We start from the raw sequence: 17,085 nt of genomic DNA, 5'->3' as shown, positions 1-17,085 counted from the left end.
ATACGTATTCTTCTATGCTCACACCCGATCGATATATTTTAGTAAGAAGAGAATTTTAATTTCTCACCTTTTAAAAGGAAATTGAAATTTCAGATATTTAGTTGTTTAAAATTCTGTTTTAAAATTCCAAAATTTTAAATTCTTGGTAAAAAACATCCAAACAATGAATTCTAAATTACAGAAATTCAAATTCTTTAATAAATTACTTTCCTCAGTTAAAATTCTCTATCCAAACGCACTTAATTATTTGTGTTCCAATCATTTTATTTCCATTCGTCCAAGCATTGGTCCAGGCCCAAGATGTAAATTTTGCCAAATCCAAAACTGCCAGCTCAGAATTCACAGTAACTCCTCTGAAAATAACTTCATTCTTGTGCTTCCATAATGACCAAGCATGTTATGCTGCATAAAATGGTTCCTTGTGTCCCAGTGACCAGGGCAATGCTACCTGCAACCCGACCCACTTATAGCAACCCTTCCATACCTTTTCAATCTTACAACACAACAGTGCAACAAAACGCTTCTTCCACTACCATGCAAAACGGACACCTAACATCATACCAATATTTGCAGACTACATGTAGCTTTTCCTTTATTAGTGACATTTCAATGACACTAGTCAATTTAGTAGCACCGCAGTTAGTTTGCACATGTTCTAAATTCATATAGTTTGCTTCGACTATCAACATTGTCCACTTCATTTTCACGCATAAATCAAACTTTTGGGAATGTTTACAACTGGAGATGGAGCATAGAATGTGACACCAAAGACTCAACTAGATAATTTACTGTAAGATTTACAAAGGTCCATGTAATACCGCGAGTCTATATGAGGTTGTCAGGAGTACTCAACAAAATCTTTGGTTACAACACAGCCTGCAGATTTTGAAATCCTTTGACCTTTCCATCAATATGTACTCATACATAAATGATAAATCAGTTTATCAAGTTTGTAATAGATTAGATTTGTATACGTGTATGAACCTAAAGGAGAATTTAATGGTTGACTGCATTATACCACAAGTGACTGCCTTGTACAGTAATAATAAATAAAATGGGTGCCTTGTTTTGGCATCAAGATGTACTCAGATCACTGCAATGTTGTTAATTATCACATCAAGTGCTCAGTGTTGGAATCTTTTTGCCTGAACTTCTTTTTGTGCTATACACATGACAGATTTGTTTGATATATGTTCTACACGTGATAGTCTTGGTTGGTAGGAGGTTGAGATCTAGGACTTAATGATGATAGAATCTGACAAGGAGAAATTTTTCTTTTAGAAGATATTGTTCGTACGATTTAAAATTGCTTCATGAAGTCCCAAAATTAAGTATGAAATTTCAACTTTCTAGTTTCAAGAATTTGAAGTGTGTGAAGCCTCTATTTTATAAGACTGAAAATAGAACATCTGAATAATCAAAGAGGATGTGTTTGGTAGTGCTCTTTCAGTTCCTTTTGTTTAAATTTTTTTAGCTTATTTGATTTTTCCATTTGTCTATGCAGTGTCAAATCTCCAATGTGTAAATCTTCCTGGAATATATTCATTTTAAATGAAAAGGTTGGTGATATGGTGAATGTCTACCCAAATAATCGTAAAACAACTCACATATTTCAATTTCAAGACCTACAAGAAAAAAACAACTTAATAATTGCTAGATACCAATACAGGGAATGCGTGTGGTGTGGTTATAGATTCTTCAATTTTCCTACTCTTGCCCTTTTTTTTTTCTTTTCCTTCTTCCATCTGATCAAATCCATTAATTACAATTTTTTCATTTTTTAATATTGAAGTGCTGTGTTCTTTTGTTGGGTCAATTTATTTTCCTTTATTGCATTGACCACCCGTTTGCCTCTCTACTCATCTTATTGAACTGAATCACGGATCACATGGGATGAATCCTAATAATGCAATGCTTTTTGAGTGTAAGAAAGCATTTTAGCTGGTATAGTATAGGGACCACTTTTTTGATGCAGCAATTAGTAGATGTGGTCTGAATTGTGATGCAAGTGTTTGGAAACGATGCTGAAGATCACGAAGAAGTGCCTCCTATGAGAGGTAAAGACTATCACTCTGGTTTTTGAAATATATCTGAACTTGAGCTTGGACTTGGAGAGGGTCATTTATCTTGCGGTTGACTGATCAATGTAAGTCACAATAGCCTTTGCTTGCACAGGACGTTCGGTCTTTTAGACTAAATAACTAATTACTTTACTATTAAGTAGTAATATTTCATTAAATTATGTAAGTTTGTTGTTTGTTTAATTGAAGCAAAAGTAGTAATATTCCATTCAATCACCTTAGCCATTAAATATATATTGTCATCTTTGTTTGCCTATAAAAGGCTAACACCCACTGTATCGTGTTATTCATCAATTGAGTTGAATGTAATGAAATTTTGTATTGAATATCGTCCTCTCTCCTTATTGTAACAATTATAAATAACTTTCACATCGCATGTACTCATTCATTGAGTAACATAGTTACATAGAATCAGATTTCTTTCTTTCTTCTTTCACATCTTAAGCTCCATATTACTCCACTCTTTTCTTTCTTCCTTCCTTCCGGTGTGTTCAGTCCAAACCAACAACAAACAAAACAGTTGCTCTAATGTCATATTAGAATTTTGTAATGATTTTTTATATTATTTTTATAAATAAATTGAAGTTGTTATTTATTTTGCCTCCTTTTTTATTTAAACTAAAATATTAGATGTTATTAAAAAAATGTCACTCTTTTAATTATTTTTCCTAAGGTTTTACCAAGATTCGTATTGATTTAATTTTCAACTCATATTAAAGAAACCCAAAAAAAAAAATATAAAGAAAATAAAACTAAAATTAGTAGAATAAAATATACTTAAGCTTTAATGTGAAATAATATTTTTTTCAAATATTAATAATGGAGCTAGAGAATTTTCTTTGTGAGATCAAATATAAAAAATAAATTAAATCATAAGTATAATTAATAGTTTAAAAATATATATCCATATGAATTTATTCAAACTCGATTAAATTGGATGGGAGCATATATTGGTTTCAAAAATATAATGTCGTATCTTTTAAGCATTCTTACCTTTTGTAGAGATGGGATCAAGAGAGTCAACCCATCCTCCCATTTGTTCCTTGTCATGCCTACTTTATATATAAATATTTATGTGAAAGTAATTTTTTTATAAATATAAATTGAATAATAGACAATAACATAAAAGTAAGTTAAATAAAAATGTTATATTTTCCAGATTTATTAAAATTGCTATTTTGTTTAGTGAAATAAAATATATATTTTTTATGATGTTATGTTTATTTTTAAATACTTAAATTTAAGAGAATTTTAATTAATATCTTGTCATGGACCATAAAATCCAGGCCCTGATATCATCAAATCCAGGCCCTGATATCATCTCTTCTGTCGAAATAGTTAACCCATTATCTGAGATAGTTTCATCAGTGAGCAGCCGACAAGGATTTATCTCAGTCGTATGTGGACGATCATGTGGATATTCTTCTACGCATAGAAGAGCAACGTTAATGTATTTGTAAACAATATTTGGGAAAACAAATTCATAGATACCCATTTGGTTCCGCATTTGAAAAGGCGGAGATTATAGAAAAGAGAATGTTGGAAGCCATTTAAAGAAGGAAAAAGAGCAATTAGTACTGCACTAGATGTGGTGTGAATTGTGAAGCAAGTACCTCTAACGAGAGGAGTGTAAAGACTCTCATTCTTGTTTTTGAAATTCGGATGAGATGGCCTTTTAATTACCTTGTGGTTGTTGAGAAAGGACAATGACATTGGTCCTTAAGTTGTGGATATTTTTGTCATTTTGTAAAATTGTGTTCTTTTCTTATGTTGGGTCAATTTATTTTTGTTTATTGCATTATAAAAAGCATTCATTAAAATGTGTCTATAACATATATATACTGAAATACTATTTCAATTGATTAATGAAGATCAATTTGTGATAAAAATATTTACAAATGATAAAATGTGTCTATGTAATACAAAGGGTCTATCTATACGAGGTTGTCAGGACTTAAAAAAAAAATCTTTGGTTACAATTACACAACTAGAATTTCTGAAAACATGAGCTGCAGTTTTTAAAATCCTGACCAATCCATCAAGATGTGCTCATGAATAAATCTAAATCAGCTTATCAAGTTTGTAAAAGAGTAGTTAACAAGCCAAGCATGTATTGGACCAAAGGTAAAATTAAAAGTTGAAACTGCATTATACCATAAGTGACGGCCTTGTACCGTAATAACTGATGAAGAAAACTATAGAAAGTACAAGATTAAAAAACAAATCTAATGATACATGTCAAGATGTGCAGTCTCTTGCAGGAGTAGCTGCCATATCTATAGCTGATAAAAAAAATTATACAAAAAAATAGATCCGACCAAGGTCATTATCATTTCTATTTTAGTCCACTAGAGGTTGAAACCTTATTGATGACCTCCTCTTCCATTTCGACTAGTTGACTACAGAACATTTCAACATCATTTGCCTCCTCCTTGAACATGAACCTGAATTCTTTCCATTGGTAGCCATCAATACCATCCTTCAAAACTGGACTGCTAACTTTTGCCAGGACATCAAATCCCTTGCGATCAATGGATGTAATATATGCATCCTTAGTACAACACCAGTGGTGAATTCGTTAGTTATTAAAATTATACTACAAGAACAGAAAAATAGAGGAATTGCTAAGGTATGGTAAGACATAGGCTCTACATGTGTAAGCCCTATCAACTTTGTCATCAGACAAGCTTATAGTTGATACTATTTCATGATTTCAATTTAATGTTGTTAAGATTGAGGGTGAGCCTTGGTGCAACAGTAAAGTTGTGCCTTGGTGATAGGCTGGTCATGGGCTTGAATTCGAAAATAGTCTCTTTGCATATGCAAGGGGAAGGTTAATTTAATGCAGTTAAGATATGTTTGATTCACAGATAACATAATTTAGAGTTCATCAAAGGAGCACGGAACAAAACCAAGAAACCAAAAGAAACAATAGAAGTTCTACCATAAGAGTCAAGAAGAATAGACATACATCACACATTCACATATCTTGACCCTGTGGTACGAAGATATCCAATCTATAAGTTTTTAAATTTTATAAGAAAATCAGGTAACCTGCTTATTTTTCTGCTTCTAAAATGCTTTACAGTTTTCCATTCTCCAAAAATTATTAGTATCTTGTAAGTTGTAACCACATGTGTAATCAAGAAGATTACAATTGATCAACTGAAGAATTGGGCTATTATAAACTAAAGAATAATCAAGGTCAGTAAGTTACCTTTGCATTAGCATCCTTGTAAACAAAACAAAAAAGCATGAGTGCCGTACGTCTAGCCTCACTTTGGTTAATCCCATCAACAATCTTCGCTGAAAATGGTGCTAAACATACAAGACATGTGAATCTTTAGTTACACAAGTAAGAGACACTACTTTTATGCCTTTTCAAACCAGGTATTTACCTAATGGATCAGCTCTGGATGTTTCCAAATCTTCAACATCCACATCAAAAGTGCCACCAAGGCCATCAACAAATGTGCAAGATCTATGCATTAAACTCTTAGATTAGATGCAACAGAGATTTAGGGGTATGTTTGGAAGTTAGGTTTTGGAGGGGAGGACGAATTTTTATTTCAAATGAATATTTTAGAATTTGATATTTTTTAAAATAAGAGAAAAAAAAGACAGATTAATGACAATTTACTGTATTAATTTTTTGTTTATATTTATAAACATATATAATTCACTTAATTTAAAAATAAAATATTTCCCCCTCTTCCCTTCCCCTTAAAAACCCAACTCCCAGAAATAAGATTTTCTAACTTCTTTTGTAGTTTAACGATGGTCCTCATCATACTCTACCGAACACAGGATGAGAAAAATTTTCTCAAGATTAACTCAGGAAGACTTTCTAAATAAATGACTTCTGTAAAAGCCCTGTTAGCAGATGCACAGAGAACAAGATCATGGCCAATCATCCAATGCGACATATTAGACCCTTTTACAGGGTTTTATATTCTAATCTCTTCACAGTAACCATTACTTGAGTGTCATAAGACTCAAAACCAAGTATTGCCAATTCACCAAAACTTTATCAGCTTAAAATTTGTAAAATCAAAAGCTTCACAGAAGGAAACAAAACAGTGATTATACTCATTCTCCCTCCCATCATGAGTGTGTGTATATGTTCTGTAACAATTTGATATCTCACATGGTGAACTTGTACACGGACAACTGTTCAGAATTGGTGCAAGAGTCAACCTAGATGCTAGAACAAGATATGAGCTTTGCCTTCATTTAGTGAAATAACAATTCAAGATATCGATGTTTTTGGGGTCAAGATTTAAGACAGATTTAAACATACAAGTTCTTACCTCGTTTTAAATCTATATATTGTGTATCTTTCATTGTCTCCCAATAGATCCTGGAGATTATCACTTCGTGATGTGCTGCTACTAGCACTAGAACTTAGTACACCAGAAACAGTGTAAGTGAACTCTTTGATTGCTTTTTTCTCAGATAGCATGACTTCCTGAAGTTTTTCTGCAAGAGACTTAGCCTACACAAAGATCAACAACTTGAGTAAAAATCTAGAACAACTCTACAGCAATATGCATGTTGTCACTTGCTAATATTATGATAAGCCACCTTTCATAATATTTACCATACCTGGCTGTAGGATACTAAGTAGGACTCTAATGCTTACATTTTAAACAGAGATGTAGGAAAAAAAGAGGAAGTAACATTTTGCATCAGCATTTTGGTATTGGATGATTGGATCCATTTATTTTTTAAAAAGCTACAATGCTAAAACTAATTTAGGGATTTTCAGTTAAAAAGGACTGGCATTATTTTGGTAAATTATATTAGCAAATTTGAAATGATAAAGGGCAAGAATATGCAAAATTGGTGTGGCATTACCTTATCTTCTTTAAGAGGAAGAACATCCCCAGATAAAGCAATCCGTGCTGGTAACTGCAGCATGGGAATAAATCAACCGATTAGCTTATACCTGCATTTCTTCTAATTATATGAGAAACTGCAAGCAGGCTCCATTAGGACAAAACCCTTTATTATTGCTTTTTACAGTGAATCAAGCTAGGGTGTAAAAAATTTCTTATACAGAATAATATTGTAGTTTCAAAAGAAAACATATATATTCCATGCACAACCTTTTTCAATGATTTCAATAAGATTCCTAGTGGACCTGGATAGGGGCTGGTCACAGCAAATGAACCACGCTCATCAATGATAGTGTTCTGCATACAACAAAAATCAAATGTGTCATCCTTGCAACTAAACAAAATATTCAGATGATTTGCTAGCACATCTAATCTCATTCTCATAAGCACAAATAAACATTAGTAATGGAATAATGAAAACCAAAAAATAAAAAAGGATTTCATCCACTATATGGTAGCCTTCTACATTTCTTCTTCTAATAAGTTCTTTCTACATTTCAGGGAAAAGAAGCAACATACCACATTATGCAAATCGTTTTCTGGCACCCAAAGGTATGGCTGCCCCCTTCTGACTATGTACTTAATCTTAGATGTATGGATATTCCCCTTGCTATTGAAATCATGCAAAAACAACAAAGACCCATTAGCAAAGTACTAATACTGCAACCGGATCATCACACCACATAATTTTTGTCACATAAGAGAGAGAACTTTATACATGTTAATTTTTCCAAGCAAAAGAAAAAGGGGGAAATGGGTACCTTCCTTTGGCATCAGCTTTGATAGTATTAAGGGAACCTTGCCAGTTTGATGCCAATATATTCTGCATGCATAACAAGGCAACATATATGGGTTGAAATGATGCAGAAAATGAATAAGTTTCTGAGAAGGAAGGTATGAAATTTGAAGAGGAAGAGAGGCAGAACCTTGCATTTCTCAGCGAATGTCAAGACCGTCGCTTTGTTGCGTTTCATGGGTTTGAAGTGTGCACACCACCTGCTCGATAAAACTACACGATACTAGTATAGTGTAAGGGTCTGCAACCAAGGTATTGGAGTTCGGAGCCAACCCAAGTTGATTTATGTTTTCACAGGATAAATATTTATCTATATATAATTATAATAATTCATAATAATAAATACTTAAAAATTTATAAATTATACTGTAATTAAAATATAATATATAAATTATATTATATTTTAAATTTATATTAATTGATTTCAATTCTGATATAATTATTTTAAAGTAAAATAAATAAACGATTTAAAATTTAAATATACAGATAAAGATTAAAAAAAATGATAACCTATAAAATGCACTTTCCAACAGAAAAGAAGGAGCACTGAAAAAATTATATTTTTTTGCCATTCCTTGCTTAGAAGCTTCATGTTTATAGGATAAATTATTTTCTTTTGTTATTCACTGACCTAAAGCCATAATTTAAAAATGAATATTCACCAAACTGTTAACAAGCATTGCTCAAACTTAATGTTATATTTCTGATTCTGATTTCTCACTAGTGAATTTGAGGATCAGCAGTAGTGATGAATTCCACAGAAGAAGAGTGTCGTGGCTGCGAGATTATGGAGAAAGATGCTCATGTCAGGTTTCTCGAGTTAATGTACTATATGCTCCCATCTCCGTACGAGTCCCAAGAGATCAACCATCTCACCCTCGCTTACTTTGTCATCTCTGGACTTGACATTCTCAACTCACTCCACAAAGTACACACGATCATCCTATTCCTAGTTTTTGCTTTACCTATGCCATTACTATTGTTACCATGTTCCTTATTCATCTGTAATCTCATGTTTTTCTTGTTCTGTTTGTGTGATTTAAGGTCGCGAAGGATGCTGTTATCAGTTGGGTTTTGTCTTTCCAAGCTCACCCTGGTGCCAAGGCTGATCTCAATGATGGTATGTATGCAAATGCACTTGTTGGCTCGATTTGATCTCCAAAATTTGATTTTTGACTGACCCATTTGAAGGGTTTTGCTGCAGGACAATTCTATGGCTTTCATGGGTCCAAAACTTCGCAGTTTCCTCCAGATGAGAATGGGGTATGGAAAATGTTTGAAATTTTAAAGTGCTAAACTTTTTTTTTTCTGTTGATGGAGCCTTGGAGGATCGTGATTTCTCTATGTTGGATTTTTCTTCCTAATTTTGAAGGTTTTGATTCACAACAACAGTCACTTGGCAAGTACTTATTGCGCCATTTCCATATTGAAAATTGTTGGTTATGAATTGTCCAATCTTGATTCTGAAACAATTGTGACTTCTATGAGGAACCTTCAACAGCCTGATGGAAGGTATGGTTTGAAACTTGGATTACAGCTGTGGCTTTTATACTTGTGCAGTGGTGAAATTAAATTAGTAAATTCACAGCCATTTTTCATTTTTGTGGTATATTGTTCCCCAGGTTTATGTCAAGACTTACGCCGCTAATGATATGCTTAAGTGAAATTACTTCTTATTCCTTAACTTTCTGATCTATGTTGACAGTTTCATTTCTATTCATACTGGAGGCGAAACAGATCTTAGGTTTGTGTATTGTGCAGGTAAGAGAAATAAATACATGAAATGATGATGCTAGTTAATAGCTATTTAGTTGATTAATAATCCTGGATATATTATATCTTTTTAACTAATTGATTGTATCAGCTACCATCTGTTTCATGTTGGATAACTGGAGTGGCATGGACAAGGAGAAAACCAAGGATTACATATTACGTTGCCAGGTATGTGAAGCTAGTGCATTAACTGGTGACAGGATAAGAGAATTATCTCAGGATTCTACTATATTCTGGACATACATGTTTGCTGAAAATGTGTGTGTACATGAATGAAATTGATATGTATTTTTCTTTTCTATTTTTTCTAGTCTTACGATGGTGGCTTTGGATTAGTTCCTGGTGCAGAATCTCATGGTGGGTTGAAACAATCATTTATCACAGTTTAGATGTGATTCTGTCTTGTGGGAGGGGTTATTGTAGTGCTGTTAGTCACATCAAGTTATTGGAATCTTTTGCCTGAAGTGTTTTTATGCTATTGTCCATCACATGATAGATTTGTTTGATACAATGTTTAAATTGCTCTTGGTTGGTAGGACGTTGAAATCTAGGAGCTAATGCTGATACAATCTAAAAAGGAGATTTTTTTTCCTTTTAGAAGATATTTTTCATGAGATATAAAATTGCTTCATGAAATTCCGAGAGTGTAAAAGTTTTAACTCTTCCCCTTCGATTGGCTCGACAGATTGTTTTTGACGTTTGAGAGTATCTTTCATTAAAATATTGATTGTGGAGTGCCTTCTTAACTAGTGCTTAATGTAATAATTTTTAACTGGAATATTACCAAAAGCCTCACAAAACAAAACCATGAGTAATAACTGAGTGTGTGAAGCCTCTATTTTATAATTGAAAACAGAGCAATGATACAACCAAATACAGTGGATAAAAATAGAATGAGTGAGTGCATGAGTGGCAATGTGAAACCCTTTAGTTCATAAGAATGAAAATAGAACTTCTGAATAATCAAACAGGATGTGTTTAGTGGTGCTTTTTTAGTTTCTTTTATTTAACAATTGAAGTGTATTTGACTTTTCCGTTTGTTTTATGAAAAGGTGAAAGAAAAGTAATAAGTTTAGAAATAATGAGTCATTGAATCATGTAATTTATAATCATGATAAGCAATCACTTTGATTCATTCATATATCATAAGATTCATAGTCATTTGTACATGATATGATTATAAATCACTGGAAACCAACAAATCATATCAAATTGTGCAATTCGAATCACAAATCATATGATTCTAATAACTACTATCATGATTTTGTTTACACTCGAGTATTGACATAGTAGGAGTGACTTTGTCAGTCTGATATCCTTGTCAACCAACCAGTTGATTGTTATCCTGTATCCTTATGATGGCCAGTTTAATACTTGTAGGCTTGTTGTGGTTCTTATTGGCCAGTTACGTAACAGTGTTACAAACATGAATCCTGGAGTGCGTGAGGAAAGGCCCAAAAGACAGACCAAGACACCAGCCCATTTAAAGGATTACGTCTAGGATAATATTAGTACTCATGCAACCTTTATTATACGTAAAGCAAATTAAGTCTGGTATTACTCTTACATTCTACTGGGTAAAGCTGCTGGGTAAAGCTGCTGGGTAGTGGTTGTCGGGATATTTTGCTCTTTTCTGTTTGGGTTGTCGGACCCTTGTCTCCTAAGCAGCAACCATATATATGTAACAAGTTTACGTTAAATGATAAGAAGAAATATTCAGTAAAAGCTTTTCTCTCTCCCTTTTCCTTTCTTTTCAGAGGAGGTAACTTGGGCCTCGAAAACCAAGTACTAACAGAACTCCAACCCAGATTTCACAAAATTTCACTTCCACCGCACCGAGCACGTTGTTGTTGGGACATGAGAGCTCAGAGTAAAGAACGAACATTGAAACATTGTCATGACGACGAACAATCTCTCTCCCTATCGCATTGATAGAGCTGATTCTGCTGAGATTGTCGGTGAGATCGGTTATTCGTTTCAAGCTTGTATGTAAGTCATGGCTTTCTCTGATCTCAGATCCCCAATTTTGCATTTCTCAAGGTGGTGAATATCCTTGAGGGTAGCCCAGTCCTCCCAAGAGGCTTCATCAGGGTGGAGTCCCTCCCACTGGACGAGGACCATGTGTTGGGGCCAGATTCAGATGGAATAGTCTTATGGGCCAGAATGGCTAATGGGGAGACCACTGGGTGGTTGTCAACTGCTGAAGGAGGGAGTTCAGCATGTGTGGGTGGGTCTGAAGATTCAACATAGGGCTTCAGAAGAGATACGTGGAACACCGGATGGATACGGGAGTGGGCTGGAAGTTGCAGCTTATATGCTACTGGGCCCAATCTTTCGATGATCTTAAATGGGCCGTAGTAGCGTTTAGAGAGCTTGGAATACGAGGTCCCGGAAGCAATGATCTGACGATGGGGACGAAGTTTCACCATGACCCAAGTGCCTACTGTGAAGTCAGAGTCACGACGGGGATTATCAGCAAAGGTTTTCATACGTGTCTGAGCCTTGAGTAGCTTGCGGTGGAGGAGTGTGAAAGCACCAATGTTACAGACATTGGTACTTTCATTGGTGCTTTCATCCATGGCCGACAACACTAGTTCAAAGGCGGTTACAGATCGCTTGGAGGAAGCAGTGGCCAAGCTCATGGCGTCGCAGCTGTCCATGTCTTGTAAGATAGATGACCTCCTTAACCGCATGACCCACCTCGAGACATCTCATTCCGTTCCATGCACACCACCATCTTCTTCCTCTAACCACTCACCGCAGTCACCATCCGACACCTTTCCTCGTCTGAAACTGGAGGTATCCCGCTTCGATGGTTCAGACCCTACAGGGTGGATATTCAAGATTACGCAGTTTTTTGAATACCACTCCACCCCGGACCAGGAACGCCTCACCATTGCCTCCTTCTACATGGAAGGCGCGGCACTGGCTTGGTTCCAATGGATGCATCGCAATGGCCAACTCACTTCATGGCCTGCGTTTCTCCACGCCTTGCACACACGCTTCTCCTCTTCCACGTACAAGGACCCCACAGGTTTGCTCTGTAAACTCACTCAACGTTCTTCTGTTCAGGAGTATCTCTCGGAGTTCGAAAGCCTCGCAAATCGGATTCTCGGTCTCCCGGCACCATTCTTGCTAAGTTGTTTTATTTCTGGCTTATCTCCGGCGATTCACCGTGAAGTTCAAGCGCTACAACCCTACTCCTTGACACAGGCTACTCAATACCCTCGGCCGTCTCCGGCCCCTGCTCCCTCGGCCGACCTCAACACCCTCGGCCATCTCCGGCCCCTGCTCCCTCTCGACCTAGCCCTACCCCTACCCTTCCACCCCTCCTTTCCCAGTCACCAAAAACACCTACGTCCTCAATACCCTTCAAACGCCTCTCCCCCGCAAAGCTTGCCCTTCGAAGAGAAAAGGGATTGTGTTTTAATTGCGATGAGAAATTCTCTCGCGGAGACAAGTGTGCCTCATCCCTGTTTCTCTTCGTGACCGAAGACGATGAGCCTTTCCAAGATACCGGCCAACCTACCCTTTCCCCATTTCCCGACGACGAAACGCCTTCCGACACCTCCTCCGCTCAGATAAGCCTCCATGCCCTGTCGGGTCACTTAGCTCCCGAGACCTTACGAGTCAATGGCTTTATTGGTAATCGTGGTGTGTGCATATTGATTGATGGAGGAAGCACACACAACTTCCTCCACCAAGCTTTGGTTACATCCCTTGGTTTGTCTACGACGGCTACTACTCTGCGGGTGACCGTGGGTAATGGGGACGAGCTTCACTGTCATCAGCTATGTCCGGCAGTCACCGTGATCATTCAGGCGCAACCATTCATTGTCGATTTTCACGTTCTACCTCAGTGCGGCGCCGAGGTGGTATTAGGCGTCCAATGGTTGAAATCGTTAGGCCCTATCCTAACTGATTATTCCACCCTCACTATGAAATTCATATATGGCGGAAAGCTCATTGAGCTCAGTGGGGCACGTGCCCAGAATCTTGACCACATCTCACCTTCCCAACTCCGGCGCCTCGTCCAATCCGATACCACTAGCAGTTACTTCCACATTCGCCTCGACCCACCCTCGACCTCAACATCACCAAATATCCCGACAACCACTACCCAGCAGCTTTACCCAGTAGTTTCTAGAATGTAAGAGTAATACCAGACTTAATTTGCTCTACGTATAATAAAGGTTGCATGAGTACTAATATTATCCTAGACGTAATCCTTTAAATGGGCTGGTGTCTTGGTCTGTCTTTTGGGCCTTTCCTCACACACCCCAGGATTCATGTTCGTAACAAACAGGCACAATGATAACATTCTGCTCAAGCCCCAACAATTTAAATTTTATGTTCTATGAATATAATGATTCTGGCTCATGCCTGTTGGTTTTTATGTCCTGTGCATGCATCTTGAAAGGTGATCTTCATCCATCTTTTAATGTTTATTAATTCTTAAATGATATTTATCAACATTACTTTTTTTAGTGTCACAGGAGGTGCAACTTATTGTGCTATTGCATCTCTCCGATTAATGGGATTCATTGGAGATAATATTCTCTCAAGTTGTGCTTCATCTTCTTTGATAGATGCACCATTGCTGCTGGACTGGATCTTGCAGGTTTGTACATTTGAACTCTTACAATATTAGCTGATTAGATGTATTAGTTTGTAAATTATATTGCACCAAAGGTCATTTTCAAGAGCTGTTTATTCTCAAATGCCTTTCAAATAATGGCTTGAATATTTTTCTTTATTGATCAGTGAACACTTAAAACTTGGTTAAATTTAAGTGCTTGAATTGTTTTCCCGTAGATCAAGATTCACTAATTCTTTCATCCTTTTCAGAGGCAGGGAACTGATGGGGGTTTTCAAGGTAGACCAAATAAATCCAGTGATACATGTTATGCATTTTGGTAAGCACAGTATGGAGCCTTGATCAATTTTTATGGTATTCCATTATTTGCTAGTTGTCAAAGCCTTGACAAGCATCATATGTTTGTTAGGATTGGAGCCGTTTTAAGGATTCTAGGGGGCTGCAAATTTGTTGACAGTAAGGCTCTACGTGGATTTTTGCTTTCTTGTCAATATAAGGTACAATACCTATCAGTCTGTTTTCCATTCATTGTGTTGTAGTTGTAGGCTTGAAATATTATATTTAGAACCACCTCAAGGGCATTAGATTTTTTTCTCCTAGCTGAAGGGGGGAGACAATTTATGTGATATCAGTAAATGTACTAGTTTTGGAACTCATGTTTTGGTGCTTGTTTTCACCAGTATGGTGGTTTCGGAAAATTCCCTGGAGAGTATCCAGACCTGTACCACTCCTACTATGGAGTTACCGCTTTCAGCTTGTTGGAAGAATCTGCTTTGAAATCACTTTGTTCTGAACTGGGAATTCACTGAAAATGCTGCACTGGCACTCTAGCATAGATTCAGAAATGGATGCACCTTTATACCTGACATTTCTTGCATATTATATGAAGCTCTCAGCACTAATCCACTCTTAATGGACTTTTCTTTTTTATTCTTTCACAAATTTAGATGGATTGTAAATTTTCAATTTCATTTGATTGTATTTGTGATTTTGTGTGCATCAATTCAGGTTATCGGGCCTCTTCTGTTTAGATCAAGCTTTTTTTCATTGCTTTCTTTTTTGTTTTATTTACATTTCCATGAAGTTTATTAAATATGTTAATTTGAAGTTCAGCCTAATGATTGATAAATGTAAAATTATATAAATAAAAAAATATACAATTTTATTTCAGTGAATAATAATAAATAATAATAATCACCATGATGATGATGGTGGTCAAATTTCTTATTAATGACTAATATTAATGTTCACCTTAGAGCATCTCCAACCAACAACTCCATCAAGGTTTTTCATTTACTTTTTAATAATATTTCACACTTTCTTATAATGTCTTATCACGTTTCTTATTTTAAATAACTCAATCAATTTTTTTTCAACCAAGAAATTCACTAAAAAAAATTTAAATGAATCCGACAATATACCATTTCAGTATGAGATACACAATAAAATAGTATTATAATGCAGCTTTTGTATCATGGTCCCACCAAAATTGAAGAGCACCCGGTGCTTTGTAGCCCAAAGCAGGCTTGGGTCCTTTTTTTAGTTTCTCTCCAATTCTTTGGTGCACTGTTTTTATTGTTCACATCACAAGAGCAACCTGCGTTGAGGTGCTCTTAAGAACTAATTTATAAGAAAAACTTTTCATAGATGTTTTTTATATTATTTTTTGCAATTAGAATTAGAGTTTAACCTCCGCAATCAGTTTAATAAAGGTTTGCATTAAATAATATCAACATGGGTCATTAAAATAAAATTTCAATTCTGTTTAGAGAACAACATCAATAATATCTAAAATTTCAATTCATTGTATTTGTTATGGATAAATAGTAATATAGTGATAAATTGATTCCTTAAAAATAGAAAACAAATTTAGTCCATGTGCAAAAATGACACACATTAATGTTGTAAACAATTTAATGATAAATTGGTTTTTAAACTTTAATGTCAAATTAATTCTTGAAAAATATAATTTATTATCAAATTAGTCATTAAATATTATAATTTAATGAAAAAATAATCTTATAAAATTATGATATTTTTTACACTTTTAGAATTTTTTTATTTTTGAATCAATGTGTCAGCACCTAATATTTATGATATTTGTTATTGAGTAAAACTCCGTTTAGAATTTCCCTCCATTCATTTAGGTGACAGTGCAGCTGCAGCCACGGATCTCTGACCGAGGCTGACATTTAGGTGAGTGAGCAAAAGAGGACAACAAGGGGCCAAGTTTCTGAAACAAGAAAATCAATATCTTTGTCAATTTTGTTGGCCTTCTCTAATCTTCAATTGTCCATAGTGCCAGCACCTTTCAAGTTATTTTTACCATACATATTCATATTTTTCAACTACAATTTTTCACCACAATATTAAACCTCCATAGTGCCAGCACCTTTCAAGTTATTAAAGCTGCGCTTGTCCATAGAATAAAACATCTTTGTTGCTCGAGAATCTTGAGAAAAAAATAGTATATTAATTCTAGCATGAAACTATTGCTTTACTTTTTGCTGTTCAATGCTTCCAAGTTCCACCTGTTTTCCCTTTCGATAATAGCAAGAATAACTCTTCTTCTTTTAAAGATAATACAAGAGAGGGTAAAAGGGTGCAATTTGAATTGTATGCTAGGGAGATGTTAGGGGGAAAAAAAGTCTTTTAACACACTTCTTTAATGCATCTTTTACTATTGGGGAAATTGATGTGAAACCAATGAAAATAGCAGTGGACAAAATTTCACTCGATAATTTAAAATTTAAAAAAAAAAAAGACTATCAAAAAACGTATTACATATAGTGTTCAGTAAATTGGGTCAACTTGATGAAGAAAAGCCATTCAATTAAATTGATTCGTTTTTTTTTTTTTTTGCTTTCAAATAATTATGATCAACTTGAACCAAGTTGATGAAATTTATATCTATTATTTTCTAAAACTCTACCTATTCGA

General features: G+C 35.2%; 2 protein-coding genes across 4 annotated transcripts; one reads left to right on the top strand and one right to left on the bottom strand.

Annotated features, from left to right (window-relative positions):
* Nucleotides 1-4,206: 4,206 nt before the first annotated feature.
* On the bottom strand, nt 4,207-8,060 carry LOC100788957 (uncharacterized). Of its 2 annotated transcripts, none has more exons than XM_003552646.5 (9): nt 7,906-8,060; nt 7,741-7,802; nt 7,499-7,589; nt 7,190-7,276; nt 6,939-6,992; nt 6,392-6,576; nt 5,480-5,562; nt 5,299-5,399; nt 4,207-4,632 (listed from the first exon to the last, which is right to left on the bottom strand). In XM_003552646.5, the coding sequence occupies exons 1-9, from the start codon at nt 7,951-7,953 to the stop codon at nt 4,417-4,419; spliced, it is 927 nt and encodes a 308-aa protein (XP_003552694.1). In that variant the 5' UTR covers nt 7,954-8,060; the 3' UTR covers nt 4,207-4,416. The 2 variants fall into 2 exon arrangements, with proteins under 2 accessions (XP_003552694.1, XP_006603037.1); XM_006602974.4 differs by having other exon boundaries at nt 5,299-5,387; nt 7,906-8,054.
* A 254-nt stretch (nt 8,061-8,314) lies between these two features.
* LOC100788428 (geranylgeranyl transferase type-1 subunit beta) lies at nt 8,315-15,174 on the top strand. 2 transcript variants are annotated; one of them, XM_003552645.5, is made up of 11 exons: nt 8,315-8,703; nt 8,820-8,895; nt 8,980-9,038; nt 9,148-9,287; nt 9,481-9,536; nt 9,640-9,716; nt 9,860-9,905; nt 14,045-14,169; nt 14,397-14,464; nt 14,555-14,642; nt 14,826-15,174. In XM_003552645.5, exons 1-11 carry the CDS (start codon nt 8,524-8,526, stop codon nt 14,952-14,954), a joined length of 1,044 nt encoding a protein of 347 aa, XP_003552693.1. In that variant the 5' UTR covers nt 8,315-8,523; the 3' UTR covers nt 14,955-15,174. The 2 variants fall into 2 exon arrangements, with proteins under 2 accessions (XP_003552693.1, XP_025982575.1); XM_026126790.2 differs by lacking the exons at nt 9,860-9,905; nt 14,045-14,169 and having other exon boundaries at nt 8,338-8,703.
* Nucleotides 15,175-17,085: the final 1,911 nt, after the last annotated feature.

Source organism: Glycine max, chromosome 18 (genome assembly GCF_000004515.6).
Source record: "Glycine max cultivar Williams 82 chromosome 18, Glycine_max_v4.0, whole genome shotgun sequence".
NCBI classification, from domain to species: domain Eukaryota; kingdom Viridiplantae; phylum Streptophyta; class Magnoliopsida; order Fabales; family Fabaceae; genus Glycine; species Glycine max.
This window is presented reverse-complemented; position numbering and strand designations above follow the sequence as displayed.

Bases quoted from the DNA above. Each gene is read 5' to 3' on its own strand.
- LOC100788428 (XM_003552645.5), top strand. From the start codon at position 8,524: ATGAATTCCACAGAAGAAGAGTGTCGTGGCTGCGAGATTATGGAGAAA. The intron at 8,704-8,819 runs GTACACACGATC...GTGTGATTTAAG, and splicing joins TTCTCAACTCACTCCACAAA to GTCGCGAAGGATGCTGTTAT. The intron at 9,039-9,147 runs GTATGGAAAATG...CTAATTTTGAAG, and splicing joins TTCCTCCAGATGAGAATGGG to GTTTTGATTCACAACAACAG.
- LOC100788957 (XM_003552646.5), bottom strand. From the start codon at position 7,953: ATGAAACGCAACAAAGCGACGGTCTTGACATTCGCTGAGAAATGCAAG. The intron at 7,803-7,905 runs GTTCTGCCTCTC...TTATGCATGCAG, and splicing joins CATTCGCTGAGAAATGCAAG to AATATATTGGCATCAAACTG. The intron at 7,277-7,498 runs GTATGTTGCTTC...TGTTGTATGCAG, and splicing joins AAAACGATTTGCATAATGTG to AACACTATCATTGATGAGCG.